A 17,734-nucleotide genomic window follows, 5' to 3' on the forward strand; every position below is an offset into this window, starting at 1 on the left:
TACCATCTGTGTTCTCTTCCCACCACTCCTCTGAGCTCTCCTTGAAGTCTTCAGGAACCTCCTAATGGCACAACCTCCCTGGATTTTCTTGGTTCTCTGCCCTTTTCTGGTGGAGGAGTGTATAGAGGACACGGTGCACCGGTGGAAACCCTGCCGGGAGGGAGCTACAAAAATAAAGGCCCGACCTCAGAATGCTGCTGAAGAGCCTCCACCTCAGTAGCTAGCGATGCCCATTGGCAAACCCAGCTAGAAGCCAGTGGGCAAGGGAGCCTGTTAATATGGTGCTTTCAAGTCAGTGTTCTGGGACCTGGAGCAGGGTGAAGAGGAGGGGAGGGTGAGTGTGGAGGGGCAGACAGAACGTATCCAGCACGCAGGGTATACATGCTGTCTTAGGTTTGGTTCTCTAGAAGCAGAGCCCGACATGGGGATTTTATGTGAGTGACTCCTAGAGATGCTCCTTGGAGGAGAACCGTGTGAGGGAGGGAACAAGGGAAGCAGGATGGGCCAGGGGCGGGAGCTGGGCAAAGATGCAGTTTCAGGATCAGTCTAGCCCTGGCCTGATCCCCTGAGTTTCTCTGGAGAAAAGTTGCTTTGTAGAAATTGTCCTGCTCAGGGGCAAGGGGGCTGGGCTTTTGTACACACACCTCTCCCCCACCTATCCCACCTACACACTTTTAGACACTTATCGGCCATGGGCTGTACCTGACATAGTCAGCCAAGCCTCTGCCCGTGAGGGGGCCTCCTTTGGCCAAGGACAAGCCTTAGGAGAAGAGGGCAGGCATGAGCTATCAGCCACCAGCATCCACCACAGCCGGGGGATGCGTGCAGGGGTCGGGTGAGTGAACCTTGGCGGGGGCGCCAGTAGCATCTGTCAGAAGGACATCGCCTCCTTGTTATCTCTGCATGGTGAGGTAAAAATTATTTTTCCTTTGTGCGCTTTTGTAGTTTACAGGTTTTCTAATATTGAGTTTATTATTTTTGGAACTAGAAAATACAAGTCAAATTAAATCCATGCAGCAAAACCACCTGATTTATTGCAGGCAGAAGTAACAGTAAATGACCCCATATTCCTGACCCCCTGCAGCGAACCCTTGACCACACTGAGCAGATGAGCCTGCTCGCTGGCAATGCCAGCCCCAAGCCTGGCCCTGTCTCCCTGCTTATGGTCAGAGCTTTCCTGCTTGTGTAGCAGCCTCAGTGGGCCAGTCTTTTAGCACTTCACAGGGCCTGATTGTGTGACTCATAAATCAAGAATGGAACTAATATGGCTAATGGAGCGAGATGCCATGAGGAGACAAGGCAGCTGGTGTTGGACCATAAGTAATAATAAGTACAATGTATGTGCCAAACACGTTAGAACCTTAATATATATTGTCTTGTTTAATCCTTAAAACAGCCCGTGAAGTAGGCATTGTTCTTCCCATTTAATCAATGAGGAAAGTCCCTAGATTGGGGATTAAGAAACCAGAGTTCTTTATTTGCCAAGCAGAAATAGAGACACAGGCGTAGAGGACAAATGTATGGATACCAAGGTGGGGAGGGAGGGTGGGATGAATTGGGAGATGGGGATTGACATATATACACTACTATGTATAAAACAGGTAACTAATGAGAACCTACTGTACAGCACAGGGAACTCTACTCAGTGCTCTGTGGTGACCTAAATGGGAAGGAAGTCCAAAAAAGGGGATATATGTATACGTGTGGTTGATTCACTTTGCTGTACAGCAGAAACTAACACAACATTGTTAAACAGCTATACTCCAATAAAAATTAATATTAAAAACAAAATGAAACAGAGTTCTAACTTTTGTTCAGTTACCAATGAAAACTGAAAACACTAGACCAAATGAGTGACTTTCCAGCGGTGTTTCTAGAAACCCTGGGGCTCAGTAGAGATGCCCAGGGAATAACTGGTCTGCTTAGAGGGAAGGACTGCCTATTTGTACTTCAGCCGCAGCAGCTCTGCCTTGATCTCTTTTAAGTGTTGTCAGGACTGGCTTCGTGGGTGTGCAACCAGTGCAGCCCCACAGGGCCTGCCGGGCTCAGAAGGGGCCTGTGCTTAGGGTTTAATGCTCTGCAGTCGCCATCTTGAAATTCTTAATAATTTTGTCTTTGAATTTGTGTTTTGTATGTGAAATACTATGGAACGATGGCACGTGTGCCAGGGGCTTGGAGCTCTAAATCATGCCTGGTCCCACTTCCTGTCGCCTCTCTGCTTCCCTCGATGTGTTCTCCACTGTCTGCTCTTGGCCCCTGGTGCCCTCAGCCTCCCCTTCCTGCCTTGCCACCTTCCTCCTGGGTCAACAACTGGGTTACCTTGTGGGGGAAGGGGGAAGGGATCTGTGTTCCATGTCCTGTAACCCCCTTAGGGGCCTGGCCATGGGCAAGGGGAGGACCGGGGTCAGGTTTGCATCTTGAAGTGTCTTAGGGTGGGACAAAGTGGGGGTCATCTGGACGCAAGCTGGAAGCACCATGGTGCATTCAGTGGATGGCTCAGGAGGGCCTCTTACCTGCCCTCAACCCAGGTACCAAGTTATGACCCACAGAGAAAATGGTAACATCCATATGGCCCCTTGTGGTAAACAGTCAAGGCAATACTGGCCAATGTTGAATCCCACTCAGCAGCCCCAAGGGCAGGAAGCACCCTACACTTAGGTAAGCAAGGTATCTGCCTTGGTCTTGTGCTTTAGAGACCCCCCTTTCTGCCCACCACCCCCTTCCATACAGGGCAGGTTATCCAGGGGCCAAGGGATCATACCTACAAAAGCCTCCATCCCTCCTTCAGGACCAGTTGCCTTTTTTCCCCCAGTCCATCGCAGACAAATATGTGATCCTATGTGCGTGATTAATACACAGCTCACAGCACTCGTGACTCACCTTGTGAGTTTGACAGCACTGGTACTGGTCTTATACCCTCTTCGATCAGACAAGTTCAATCTTGGGTGTTCCAGCAATGTCAGATTGCCATAGATATTTCCAAATGCTTGTGTTCAGTTTTTATACTTATCCCACAGCAGACCAGTAACAACAGTTTGCCTGGACCAAAATGAGAAGCTCTATTTTATTTATATTTATCTATCTATCTATCTATGCATGCCATGCTGCATGGCTTGCGGGGTCTTAGTTCCCAGAGCAGCGACTGAACCGGGGCCCACAGCAGTGAAAGCGCTGAGTCCTAACCACTGGACCACTAGGGAAGTCCCAAAGCTCTGTTTTAGACTCTTCTGTGGGTGCCAGGACCCTGGAATTACCAGCCCAAATCACACCAAACCTGCTTCCAAGGTCTTCATGGGCCTCTTCACCTGATTCGTTCTCTGGGTTTGCACTCCCCTAGGCCAAGGGACAGCTGCTTGCAGGAGCAGTGGGGATGGAGATTGAGTATGTGTACTGGGGCGTCTATACACATGCATCTGAGGCACTGTTGATACAGGATGGTGGGAGGATGGGAAGAGAAGGGGGGCAGCCTGCCAGCTGGTGGAGGAAGAGGGACACAAAGATTTGGGGTGAGCCCAGCTGAAGGCATCCATTTCTCTGCACGTCTGGAACTTAATCACAGTGCATGCCAGTCAGGAAACTTTGGACCAGGCATCTTCTATTGTGACTTACAATGCTCTGAATTCTGATTTCATTCCCATGGCCATGGTCGAGAGCCTGCACTTTGCAGAGCAGGTGGGTGACACGTGGACATGTGTGTCCTTTGGATCATTACCCCCTCAGCTGCATTGGGACTGCAGCCTCATCAGTTCTGCTCCTTCCTCCCTTAGTATATCAGATACACTGTGCCTGCCTCATGGCAAATAATTTCTCAACACTCTGGGAAAGGATTTTGTTTGTTTTCCTCAAGTTTCATTGAAAGCAAACCTAGGCTATCACCCCAAAAGTAAGACAGGCAAATGACTTGACAATTAAAAAACACATACATTCAATTAGCCAACAGGAACATAAATAATATCTCTAGTAAATAAAGAAATATAAACCAAAGCGATGAGATAATTTATTTTGCCTCTTAAATTGGCGAAGATAAGAAGCAAGAAAACGTTCAGTGTTTGTGAGGGTTTTGGGAACATTGCCATTTCATATACTGTTAGCAGAAGGGCAATAGGGTGATTGGAGAAAGACTTATAGAGATAAATCTGGCAATGAATTGCAAAAGACTTTAAAATGTGTATATCTTTTGAAATCTTGACGACATTGCATAGTTTCCTTACATCTGTTAGCTGCTGATGAAAAGCCTGATGTCAATCTCATTCTTGACTTTTTTCCCTCTTCTGAAACTTTTGTTATCAATGACATTCTGAAATTTCACTAAGATCTCTCTGGGTTGCGTTTTTCTTTTTATTTGTCTTGCCAAGTGCGTGGTAGGCTATTTCATATACATTTTAAAAATTTTATTGAGGTATAGTTGATTTACAATGTTGTGTTAATTTCTGCTGTACAGCAAAATGACTCAGTTATACATATATATTTTTTTTTCATATTCTTTTCCATTATGGCTTATCACAGGATGTTTAATATAGTTCCCTGTGCTATAGAGTAGGACCTTGTTGTTTATCCATTCTATATATACTAGTTTGCATCTGCTAATCCCAAACTCCCAATCCTTCCCTCCCCCACCTCTCCTCCCCTTTGGCAACCACACGACTGTTCTCTATGTCTGTGAGTCGGTTTCTGTTTCATAGATATGTTCACTTGTGGGGTATTTTAGATTCCACATATAAGTGATATCGTACGATATTTGTCTTTCTCTTTCTGACTTCACTAAGTATGATAATCTCTAGGTCCATCCATGTTGCCATTATTTCATTCTTTTTTTATGGCTGAGTGACATCCCACTGTCTATATATATGTCACATCTTCTTTATTCATCTGTCGATGGACGTTTAGGTTGTTTCCATGTCTTGGCTATTATAAATAGTGCCACTGTGAACATAAGAGTGCATGTATCTTTTTGAATTATAGTTTTGTCTGGGTATATGCCCAAGATTGGGATTGCTGGATCACATGGCAACTCTATTTTTAGTTTTTTGAGGAACTGCCATACGATTTTTCATAATGGCCGCACCAATTTACATTCCCTTGGTAGGCTATTTCAATTTGGGCTTTCATGCCTTTTGTCAGTTCTGAGAAATACTTAGTATTATTTCTGTGAGTATTGCTTCTGCTCAATTTTTTTCTGTTCCTTCTTTCTGGAACTCCTCTTAGATTAAGGTTGTAATTTCTGGATTTCTATTCTGTGTCTCTTTCTTTTCTTTTTTTTTTTTTTTTTGAGGTACGCAGGCCTCTCACTGTTGTGGCCTTTCCTGTCGCGGAGCACAGGCTCTGGACGTGCAGGCTCAGAGGCCATGGCTCACGAGCCCAGCCGCTCTGCGGCATGTGGGATCCTCCCAGACCGGGGCACGAACCCGTGTCCCCTGCATCGGCAGGCAGACTCTCAACCACTGTGCCACCAGGGGAGCCCTATTCTGTGTTTCTTAATGTGTTTTTCATACGTTCACTTACCCCTTCCAAGAGAGTTCCTTGGCTTGCTCTTCCAGTTCACCAAATTGCTCTTTAACTGTGCCTGTCCTGCTATTCAGCTTCTCTATTGAGTTTTTAAACTTCATTTCAACAGTTAAAACTATTATTTCAGGGGCTTCCCTGGTGGCGCAGTGGTTAAGAATCCGCCTGCCGATGCAGGGGACACGGGTTCAATCCCTGGTCCAGGAAGATCCCACATGCTGCGGAGCAACTAAGCCCGTGCGCCACAACTACTGAGCCTGTGCTCTAGAGCCCGCGAGCCACAACTACTGAAGCCTGCGTACCTAGAGCCCGTGCTCTGCAACAAGAGAAGCCACCGCAATGAAGCCCACACACCACAATGAAGAGTAGCCCCCACTCCCCGCAGCTAGAGAAAGCCCACGCACAGCAACGAAGACCCAACACAGCCAAAAATAAATAAATTTTTAAAAAGCCGAAACTATTATTCCAAATATTTCTAATTGAACCTTTTTGGTCACTCTTGTCCTCATATTATCTTCCCTTACTTTTCTGAGCAGATTAAATACACTTATTTAAAATTCTGTGCTACATCCTGTATTAATTCCATTTCCTTTGAGGTCTCCATTATAGAGTCTGTTGTCTCTCTTTTTTGGTGTTGACCTTCTCCAACTGTTTGTATATTCTTATTTTTGTACTAATTTCTGTCACTGAAATTTCCTGTTACAACATCAGCTACATCTCTTTAAGAAGCCAGCTTGGAAGGCAAGGATGGAAACAACTATTGGCTTACTCTACTGGTACTGTTTTCAGGTAGCAAGCCTTCTTGGCATGACTTTTCTCTTTCTCTCAGGTGTCACTAGCCCCTGAGAGCACTGCCCTTCTCTCTGAGCCAAGGCCCTCTCTGTGCTGTTTCTACTCAACTATACTTCTGACACCAAATGTGTGGGGTTTTATCCCCCAAATCAACCAATTCTCCAACTCTCCAGACACCAACTGGGTGTCCTACTACTCAATTCAATTCTGACACTAACTGTCTGGGGTTAGCATAGACCCACAGGTTAAGGGCCCAGTCCCCCAAGACTGCCTCTCCCCCACTTCAGACACCAGTTGCAAGTCCCAGGCTGCCACCTGTACTTCTGACCAGCTGGCTATAAATCAGGGTTCTCATACCCCCTCCTCAGGTTCAGTAATATGCTAGAATGACTCACAGAACTCAGGAACACTTTACTTATGTATACCAGATTATTGTAAAAGATATTATAAATGAAACAAATGAACAGCCAGATAAAGAGGTACAAGAACTCCAAAAGAGTTCCAAGTGCAGGAGCTTCTGACAAGCTTCTGACTGTGGAGTTGGCGTGTGCCACCCTCCCAGCACATATATGCTTTCACCAACCTGGAAGCTCCCCCAAACGTTGTCACTTAGGGACTTTTATGGAGGTTTCATCATGAGGCATCATCAATTACTAACTCAATCTCCAGCCCCTCTCCCCTCCCCAGAGGTTAGAAGGTGGGGCTGAAAGTTCCAAGCTCCTAATCAAGGTTAGGTCTTCCTGGCAACCAGCCCCCATCTGAAGCTATCTAGGGGCCACCAGGAGCTGCCTTGTTAATAACAAATAGGTCTCCTCTGTGTCCTATCACTCATGAAATTCCAAGGAATTTGGGAGCTCTGTGTCATGAAGTGCGAGCAAATACCAAATGTTGTAACAAAAGATGCTGCTATCACCCCTGTTAACTCAGGAAATGGCAAGAGTTTTAGGAACTCTATGCCAGGAACTGGGGACAAAGACCAAATATATATTTCTTTTTATATCACAATGTCCTACCCTCACAGACTGCTCCGTCATTGCCATCTGGCCTCAGCTGGTGGAGGAATAGAATGACTGACCTACCTGGCTGCCCTTGGCCTCCCTGTGGCCATGACAGAGCCTCTGCTGGCTTCTCGTCTCCCACTTGGCACTCGCCCTCACGCTCCCTGGACTGCGTTTTATCTTTTCAATCAGATACTCTTTATCCATGAATTTCTCTCTGTAGTCCTCCTCTTGCTTGTTTTTTTTTTTTTTTTGGCCATGTCACGTGGCTTGTGGGATCTCAGTTCCTTGACCAGACCAGGGGTTGAACCCATGCCCTTGGCATTGTAAATGCAGGGTCCTAACCACTGGACTGCCAGGGAATTCCCTCCTCTTGCTTTTCAATTAGGCTATATTTAAACTTCATTCTATCATTGCTTGGCATTTCATGGAAGGAACACATGCTCAGTCCAATACCTTGAGGTGGAATTATGTCAAAAACGATATATAAACTTCAAACCAGTAACCCACTTCTAGGAATTTATCCTAAGGAAGTAATTAAGAATAAAGCTTTAACCCCAAGGAGTTTCGTCATAGTAACATTTGATATGAAAAAGTGAAAACAGATATCCAGTTAGAGGGGTTTAGTTAAATGTGACACATCCATACAATGACAGAGGAAGTATGTGAAAAATAATATGGCAGAGTATTTAAGGGTATAGAAAATGTCATTGATGTATTATTAAGTAGAAATTTCAGGTTACAAAATTATTTTAAAGTCTCATTTTTGTAAAAAAAAAAAACGACACATGTTCTTATAGAAAATGGTAGCTCTGCATGGTGGGATTTCTGCTTGACTTTTTTTTCTTGTTTTTGGCTGTCTTTTTTTCCACACTCTTGGAGATTGTTTTCAGTAACTGCTATGTGCAAGACTCTAGTCGCATCCTCTGCTTCCCTCCCCCAGGTGGGCTGGAAGATGGCATGTCCTCCAACAGTGTGCCCCGATCGACAGCCCCAAGTGGAATATCCAACCCAGAGAAGAAGATGAGCTGTGGGACCCAGTGCCCAAATCCCCAGGGCCTCAGCTCAGGCCCCTTGACCCAGAAACAGAATGGCCTCCGGACCACAGAGGTAGGTCGCAGCCACAGAACAGACTTGGGACCGGAGACAGGGGAAGAAGGTTGCTTCAGGGCAGAGCCAAGCTGAGACAGCACCCAGGGAAGGAGCAGTGACAGCTCACCTTGCCAAAGGAAATTCTCCACCTACCCGTGTGAAAATTGTTGCAAAGAAAATAGCAAGGCTCCCCCTCCCACCCCCTGCCTTGAGGGTTGCTGTGTTTTGTTGAATCAGCGGAAATGGGTCCTTGATATTAGCGCTCTAAAGGAAGTGTGTGTTTGTTTAAATACAGCTTTGTTCAAGGACCTCCTTTGCTGTCGCAGCTCTCAGCATCTTGATAGTGAGGTCTGTACTGGCTACGGGAACTAGTCTCAGGCCAGGCAGTCGGCCATCGCAGGGGCTGGCAGGGAAGAAGACCAGCGTGGTGGGAGACAAGCCTGGTGTTCTACCGCACACCCTCCAACCAGGTGGGCAGTGGGAGGGTCTGCAAGGGGGGTTCTTGTTGCAGAATGTGGTGACAGCATCACCCCACACTGTTGCTGTTGGAGATGAGGCAGGGCTGCGGAGTCCCTGGACCTACCTGGCATCCTGTCTGATTCTTTTCTCTCCTGCTGCCCCGACCGCTCCTTAGCAGACCAGCGCAGCCGTCTGCCATTCCTCCCTCATCTTCCCCATCCCCTCTAGCTCCCACCTTCAAAGTCCACTACTTACCCAATACTCCAAATCCATTTTTCCCCTCTCCCCTGTCAAAACTTACTGGTCCTGTCCCTCAGGCCAGCGCCGTCTGTTTTCTGAGGATCCAACTGGGTTATCTAACGATGGAATTCTTGCCCACATCAGTGAGTTCCCTTTCTAATCTTTGGTCAGAAAACCTGTTGCAAATCCAATTAAGTAAGTAGCTTTGCAGGAATCACTCAGTCTCCCACAGTCTCAGGTTCTTTATCCACACAATGGAAATAGTACCAAGATGAGAGAACAGATGGGCCTGTTCTTTGTGAACTGAGAGGTGCTGTGAGAAAGGCAGTAAGGCACCCAGCACCACAGGCCAATTAAAGGAAACACTGATGGTGGCTCTTCAGACATGTAGAAGGTCATGGGTGGGGGGTAGATCTGAGGGCAGCAGTGGCCTTCCTGGTGTCCTGTATTGCCTGCTTTGTCTGTGTATAAGCTGGCCTTCTAGAGGCCCCAGCATCATCACCATTTCCCAAGGCAGTCTGGGCCCCACAGAACTATGCTCAGAAGCTTGGTCATTGCTCTAGGGCAGGCCCTGACTTTTGTACCCTAACCTCCTCCCCACACTGTGCCCTCACCTTTTGAGCCAAGATGTTCCATGAATGGGAGGAAGTGGCTTTGCCTGTCACATGCTTGCTTTCCAACCTCACTTCCGTCATCCATCACTTTCAAGTTGTGTTCTGCAATTTACAAAGTGCTTTTAGTTCTACTGGCTCATTGAATCCTCCCAAGAGCATGTAAAGTAAGCGTCATCCCATTTCAGAGACAAGGAAACTGAGATGCACTTGATTGATGACATGAATAGGTCATATAAGTGCTAGAGATGGGTGTTGGTAACTTTAAATTGAAACAGGTGACTATTAGAAAAGTGGAGCGTAGAGATCTTAAAGTACTTTTTTGTCAAAGAATAATGTATCAGTCAGCTAATGCCACAATAATGCTGCATGACAAAGCAAATCAACATTCAGTGGCTTAAAACAACCATCTTTTTCTCCTCACAATCAGCCACAATTTGAATGGCTAGGCCTGACTTCAGGCTCCAGGCTCCAGGTCTAGCTCAGTCTGTTCTGTGTATTTTATTCTGTGAATCAGGCTAAAAGAGCAGCAGCTCTCTGAGGTATATTATCATGGCTATGGCAGAAACCCAAGAGGGCAAACGCATTTCATGTCTCTGCTCACACCATACCATCTAACCTCCTATTGGCCAAACCCAACATCAGTAGGACAAGGCAGTGTACTCTGTCCCCCGTAGAGAGACAGCAAAGGATTAGGGGCAATAGTGCAATCTACCACATATAACATATATATAGAAAAATGTACAAGTCTGTCATAAGTGCAATGAATTTTAATAAGGTGACACACCCGTGTAACCATCTTCCATATGGAGACACAGAACAGTATCACTACTCCAAAAATCCCCTGTGTGCCCCTCACCACGGTGACTGGCATATGCCAGTCACTGTCCACACCCCAACAATATAACCACTGTTCTGACATCTAGCATCATAGACCACTTTTGTTTATTTTTGACTTTTATAGATGGCATCATACAGTATTTGCTCTTTTGTGTCCGGCTTCTTTTGTTCAACATTATGCTAGTGAGAATCATCTATGTTGTTGTGAGTTGCAAAAATTTCCTCATTTTCATTGCTATGTATATTTCATTAAATGAATATACCACAATTTAACCCTTCTACTTGAAGGACATTTGGGTTGTTTCCAGTTTGGGGCTATTGTGAACAATATAGCTGTTAACTTTCTTGTACCCTTAGGTGGACATTCACTTCTCTGGGGTATATAGATATACCCAGGAGTAGAATTCCTGGCTCATAGGATGGGGATATATTTGACTTTAATAGATACTGACACAGTTTTCCAAAGTGGTTATACCACTTTACATGCTGACCGGCAGCAGATAAGTTCCAGTTACGGACCATAAGAACTTAAGGCCAGTAAGTCGTGCTTAGTCCTGTCTTTCTTAGGCCCGTGAGAGCAGCCTTCTAGGTGCCGCCTGGGGTGCTGAGCACTTCCTTGTGTTATCTCACTTGATCCTCACAGTGACTCTACAGTGTGATATTGTTGTCTCCAGTTCACAGACAAGAATGGAGACTCAGGCGGCTCAGGAAAGCTCTCCGCACACCACACAGGCGTGCACTCTGGGAGCTTGCGTGGTAGTTAAAATGGGGCCGTGTGGAGCCAGCCCGCCTCGGACTCCAGCCACAGTGAAAACTGTGTCGCAGGGGAGTGAGGACCACGCACCTCACCAACACAGCACCAGGGGGCAGATGCCACACACTGATAAGCTGGTCACAAAACCAAATGTGAGATTTTGTTGTCACGATTCAGTGAACAATGCTGTGTTGTAAGTATTTCCAAAATAAGATCAGGGAGCAGATAGCTTCAGTTTTAAGCATTCAGACAATTGCTGAAATGCATCAGGGGTCTTCCTGTCCTGAGACCTCACCAGCCACCAGGCATCCTGACTTCCTCAAAGGCAAAGGTTTCTATTTAAGGTGTCAGCTTACAAGACAAGTCAACCTCTGATTGAAGCTTCTGTCAGCAGAGCTATCTCGTACCAACACAGATCTCAGCTGCCTAGAATCTGCCTAAGGAAAATAATTTTCTTCCTATTCCGTCCAGGGCCTTTGACATACTGTCTCTTCCTAGCTTGTTTCATACTCCAGGCTAGAGGTTCCTGCGTTTTCTGTGCCTGGCTCAGGCAGTGTCTGGCTCACCTCTTCTGGTCCGCCTTTGCTCCCCCCAGGATGAACTATTCGCACCTCACCGCGTTCCCCTGGACGTTATCGGGCCACCGGCTGATGGTTCTTGGGCACTTTTTTAAAAGCTTTCCTTCTCCAGAAGAACCCGTTCATAAAGCATGCATCCTCATGCACGTGTCTACACAGTGTTCCCGTTCCGATTTTTTTTTTTTTTTTTTTGCTGTATGCGGGCCTCTCACCGTTGTGGCCTCTCCCGTTGCGGAGCACAGGCTCCGGACGCGCAGGCTCAGCGGCCATGGCTCGCAGGCTCAGCGGCCATGGCTCACGGGCCCAGCCGGTCCGCGGCATGTGGGATCCTCCCGGACCGGGTCACAAACCCGTGTCCCCTGCATCGGCAGGCAGACTCTCAACCACTGCGCCACCAGGGAAGCCCCCGTTCAGATTTATAGACCAAGTTTGTCCAGTCACTGGGCATGGAAGATTTCCTCATCAGGTCCTATAAGCACTCTTCGGATTCCTTCATCTAATGTTCGTCCACTGAGTGCCATCTGGGTGCCAGGCACTGTTCTGACGCCAAGGATCCAAGAGGGGAACAGGCACACATGCCCTTTGCTCTGAAGCAGTTGCCAATTTCTTTTTTCTTTTTTGATGTTCTAGAAAGGCACGATTTAATAAAATAGAGTCCTTGGTCTCAAGGAGTTCACAGTCTAGTAGAAGAGACATAGCAGTGAATACACTATTATAACACAGTGTGGTAAGTGCTATTATACAGGGGGTCATGTGATGCTGAGGGAACCCCCAGGAGGGGCACCTCTTGTGTGCTCAGTACAGCGCCTGGCACTTAGCAGGGGAGCAACAAAAGCCTGTCAAGGGATTGAATGAATAAACCCAACCTGGATGTCAGAGAAAGCTTTCTGGGGGAAGAGAAGCCATATCTGAGAGCAGGAGAAGGAAGGGGGAGGGCTAGCCAGGTGAAAGTGGTGGACTAGGGTTGGGACGAAGGGGCACGTGATATAGCAGCGGAATGTGCCTTGAACTCTCCCAGGTTCTGGAACATGTGCCCAGCTCAGGATATTGTGCATAGTAGGTGCTCAGTGAAACCACGGGGACCCTGTAGGGTCTTCTATTCAGGCCTCTGTTGTGCCACTTCAGGAAGCAGCTTCTACCACTCCCTTGCACTGTGTGCACAGGGCAGTCACAGCCTGCAATGCAGGTGCTGCCTTTGGAGTTGAGCAATGTGGTGCTACTTCCTCGGAATCCAGATGTCTCTGTCTGTCCTTTTTGATGCTGTCTGTCATCTGCTTAGTGCTTAGTCTCCCTGTTTTCTGCAGTCTTCTCAGTACACACCCTTTGCTCCTGCAAAGCCAGCAGCTGCCCATTTTAATGGCGCTGAGCCTGGGGAGGCAGATAATACAGAATAAATGAAGACAGATTTGAAATGGTGCTGCGAAGGAAAGAGAAGGCCCTTGGAAGGGGAGAGCAACTACTCGATTTAACATAGATGTGGTCCACAGTTCAGAGCACTTTCCAAAGGGCCACGAGGGGCGGCTGGCTTTGCTGATGCCTGGGAGCAGCTGGGAGCAGCAGCGTTCGGAGCCCTTCTCCACTCTCTGTCTCATTAAACAAACCACATCTTCTTTCAATTCCCTCTGGCCCCTGTCTCATGCCCAGCGTTAATAGGTGCTAACTGGCAGAAAGATTGTGGCAAAAATGATGTCTCACAAATTGGAACTGTCTCAGTGGGGCGCTCTTTCTCTAGTAAACCTTGATTTGCTCCAGTCACTTGGGACCTTTCTGACTGTGCAGCATCTGATAAATCATCGACTGTCTCCTCCCCCGGCCTTCCCTGAGCTCAACAAACAAGCAAGGGGAAGCTCTGTAGCTGCTTGTTCTCTGCTGCTAATTAATTACTCAGGAACTCTGGGCTGCCTCCAGACATTTACTCTCCAACGTGAATGTGCCGTTTCTTCAGGCTTAGGACTCTTGTATTTCTCCTCCAGAGGTATAGCCTCAAGTATTCAGCTAAGGTAGAAAAGTGGATGGTGGATGTAGCTCGGGGCAGACGAAGCTCTGAGTCTGTGGCTGGCCTCCCAGTGAGCCTTCACATCTTCAGAAGTTGCATCTCTTTTAGTTGCTTTATTATTCTTGGCAAAGTGGCCGGACCTTGCCAAAGAAATTAGCTGATGCCTGGACTGATTCTCAGCTAAGTAGCCTCATCCTTCTGCGCTTCCTGCCCACCCCTCCTCCGCCCCCCCTCCAGTGTCTGACTGTCAGCAAGGCTTGGTGCGGTCCAGGAAAGGTAGGTGAAGCCTCAGAGAGGTGGATGTGACCAAAGAGGGAGGCCTAATCCAGAAAGGAGGATGGGACCAGCCCAGAATTTCTCCTGGTTGGTGGTAATACGAGATCGGTGAGGGGAGTTTGGAAAGTAAATATGAGTCTCTCCTAGAGAAACAAAAACATGACATTAAAAGGTGAGCGAAAAAAAGAAACCATTGAGGACAACCAGAGAGGGAAACCTCTTAGAAGGACACTTTGGTGCATATTCTAGTTTAAGCCTGGGAAAAGGAAGCAATGTAGCAGCATAGGGATGTGTGTGTGCGTGTGTGTGTGGGGGGGGGTGATTTCCACAATGCATCTATATATCAGCTGTTACCTTATGTAGACGAAGAATTGCAAAACTCAGTATTCACCTGAGGGTCTGCAGAAAAACCAATTCGATTAGAAGACTCTCAGGGCAGAGACCTTCTTCTTTGTATTCTTCCCTTGCCCCCTGAGCCTGCTTTAGGGGTATGTACCTAGTATGTACTCACTGATTGTTGCTTGAATGAGGTCGGCCTAGGACTTCATTAAGATTAGAAAAATTGGGACTTCCCTGGTGGTCCAGTGGTTAAGAATCTACCTGCGGGTTCGATCCCTGGTCAGGGAACTAAGATCCCACATGCCCCGGGGCAACTAAGCCCGCACGCCACAACTACTGAGCTCGCACCTCAACTAGAGTGCCTGAGTGCCACAAACTATTGAGCCCACGCACCCTGGAGCCCGGGCGCCACAACTAGAGAGAAGCCCGCGCGCTGCAGCGAAGAGTCCATGTGTCGCAGCAAAAGATCCTACAGGCCTCAACGAAGATTCCTGCGTGCCACAACTAAGACTGGACGCAGCCAAAAAAAAAGGATTAGAAAAATTTCCCACGGCTCCACTCCCCACTCACCCCCTTCCCACGTCCAGCCTCCCACCATCTTTAGTTCAACTCAGTACCTCTGTTGACATTGGCCTCAAGCAAATTGCTTTAGCCTGAGTGACTTCAGTTGCCTCCTCGGGAAAAGTGAACACAGCTACATTCCTGGCCATGTCTCAGGGATGGTGCAAGGAACAATCAATCACGAGCATGATTGAAATCCTAGGAAAGTTCCAGAATGTTTAGGCAGGGCAATGCAGACAGGTTCTGTTCCCCAGGATTTTTTTTCTCTTTCTTTCTGAAGATGAATCTTCACACACATGTTTTTCATCAAATTATTTGTCAGAGGTCTATTATGTGATGAGCACTAAGTTAGTTGCTGAGAACACTGTGGTGAACGCAACAGACTGGGTCCCTCCCTCCTTGAAGTTTTAACCTGATGAAGATGTAGAAATAAGCAAGTAAACAAGCAAATAAATATATAATCCAAAGTCTGGTTAAAGGCCAAGAAGAAAGTACAGAATACTGGGAGAGAGAATAAGGCGGCCCCATACTGTGTCTGCTTAGAAAATCCCTGCAACGCTCCCTAGGAAATGACCGGCCGTGATTACCTCTGGTGAAAACACAGCATGGCCAGAGCATGGGAACAAGTGTTACTTCTCACCGTGCTTTTTCTCTACTCTTTGGATTTCTTTTACCATAATTATGTATCATTTCTATAATTAAAAAATACTAGTTATGCAGAAAATTGGTGTCTGATAAATCATGAACTCAGTAAGCCTTTTTTCTTCATTGTCTAAAAGGAACTGTGAAAAGGTTGGTGCAGCCCTGTGTTAGGTGTATTTGTGCAGTCAAATGAAAGCAGAGAACATCGCTCTTTCCATTTGGGAGAAAATGAGAAAAGGTGAGCTGACTTAGCTGCCCTCTTGGGTCCGGCCCTCCTTCCACGAGAATGAACTGGGTCGTTGACTTCTAAACCCGAAGAGAAACACGTCCATCTGCCAGGAAGTTATCACAGTCAATCTGGTTACCTTTGAGAAATGGCAGCTAATAAATGACTTTTAATTAAAAGAGGCAGTATCAAGAGGACTAAAATCTATGATTCTAAACCTGCGGAAGTTAAAATGAGGCAAGGGAAGAATAGAAAAGCTGTAAAACCAGGTGAGAAACAAGAGTGTGGCCCATTAACAAAAATCAATGGTGAGAAAACAAAACAAGAATTTTAGAAGTGACATTAGCAGACAGCTGCAAAAAGAAAAGGTACCAGATAGGCTTCTCTCAGCATTGGGTTGGGAAGTATAAGATTTTTTTTTAAGCCAGTAATTGCAATAGGGACACGTTTTCTTTTCCTGTCATTGAATAAAGAGGGTTGGCTGTTAAATTAAAAGGTTTGGCTGGCTAAAAACCACATCAGAGGGGAAAATATCTATGTCATACAAAATGTCGTAGTCCCAGAGGTACAAATGGTGTAATTGTTCCGCGTATCTATATAGCTCTTTTCTCAGAGGAGGGCAAAGCAACTTCTTTCTTGGAACTTCTAGAGAAACTATCTGGCATCGTGGTTCTCTTTCTCATTCATCTTTGTCCCTCTCATTTGGGCTTCAAATCTGAGGTTTCCAAGCTGTGACTAGATTTCAGCAACTACCAACCTCCTAGATGATCATGCTGCTTTAAAAAGGGTGGGCGCCTCTCTGAGGTCTCAGACTCGGAAGTTTCTCTTCTATAAAACACTTTCAAGTCAGTGCATTGTTGTTCTGATTGTTTAATTTGCCAAATAAGTACAGTGTAATTATTTGAAAGTGGATTTGTTTATGGCTTGGAACCTTCTGTGCCCATCATTAGAATACAGAACTCCAGTTTGTTCTTTATCCAAATGTGGATCTTGTAGAGTTATTACTATTATTGGTATTTAGAAGTAGTCGTAGCAATAGTCATGGTTTCAGTAGAACAAGCAAGTTTTTGATTTAAATTTGGTATGTTTGACTGACGTTATTTTGTGAACAGAATTAATGTCAAAAGCTATATAATTGGGGCAACTAACTGTCCTGGTTTGCAGGGGCCTGAGGTGGTTCCTGGAATGTGGGACTTCCCGTTTGAAAACGGGACAGTCTTGGGCAAGCCAGAAGAAGTTGATCACCCTATTAATGCTAAGTGACATGCTTAATTTTCTCCCCCCCTCCCACAAAAACAAACAAACAAAAAAACCCACTAAGAAGTAGGCATTATCCCCGCTTTTGGATAAGGAAACTGAGATTCAGAGGTTAAAGCAATGTCTCGTGCAGCTAACTAATGGCAAAGCCTCGTGCCAAATCCGGGTCTGCCTGGCCCCGAAGCTTGTCCTCTGAACATCTCCATTGTCAGGCTTTTGCTACACAGATTTAAGAGATTGCCCCACTATACTTGAGATGCAAACCATACATATTCTGTGGCTGTTCTGGGAATGACTGTTTTGTAGCCTTTGATTCTTAAACAGGCTGAAAAATTAAGAATCATCCAACTATTGAATGTTTGCTTGAATTCTTAAGCTTATGAAGGCAGACTGAAACTTAGAGCAGAGCACTTTCTGTGTAGAATCTTTAATAACTTTTTGTGAAATCTTGCCAATAACTCTAAAGAAAAGCAGTTATGCAGTTCAGAAAGTTTACATTTCCATTCTGGAAAGCTCTCTTACTGCCCACTGGTTTGAGGGGAATGCTGCCCTCAACTTGGCTCATTTCAAA

The 17,734-nt window shown here is 46.2% G+C and overlaps 1 protein-coding gene across 2 annotated transcripts in view; it reads left to right on the forward strand.

The window, feature by feature from the left end:
- The window catches only part of BAALC (BAALC binder of MAP3K1 and KLF4), an 88,488-nt gene that overhangs the window by 64,776 nt on the left and 5,978 nt on the right, over positions 1 to 17,734 (forward strand). The window contains exon 2 of one of the 2 annotated variants that reach the window (XM_060035225.1): positions 8,236 to 8,402. The exons of the other annotated variant lie outside the window; for it this stretch is intronic. Coding sequence (XP_059891208.1) covers positions 8,236 to 8,402 — 167 coding nt within the window. The remainder of the gene's footprint in view (positions 1 to 8,235; positions 8,403 to 17,734) is intronic. 2 annotated transcript variants of the gene reach the window in all.

The sequence above is a fragment of the Delphinus delphis genome, chromosome 17, assembly GCF_949987515.2.
Source record: "Delphinus delphis chromosome 17, mDelDel1.2, whole genome shotgun sequence".
In the NCBI taxonomy this organism is placed as follows: domain Eukaryota; kingdom Metazoa; phylum Chordata; class Mammalia; order Artiodactyla; family Delphinidae; genus Delphinus; species Delphinus delphis.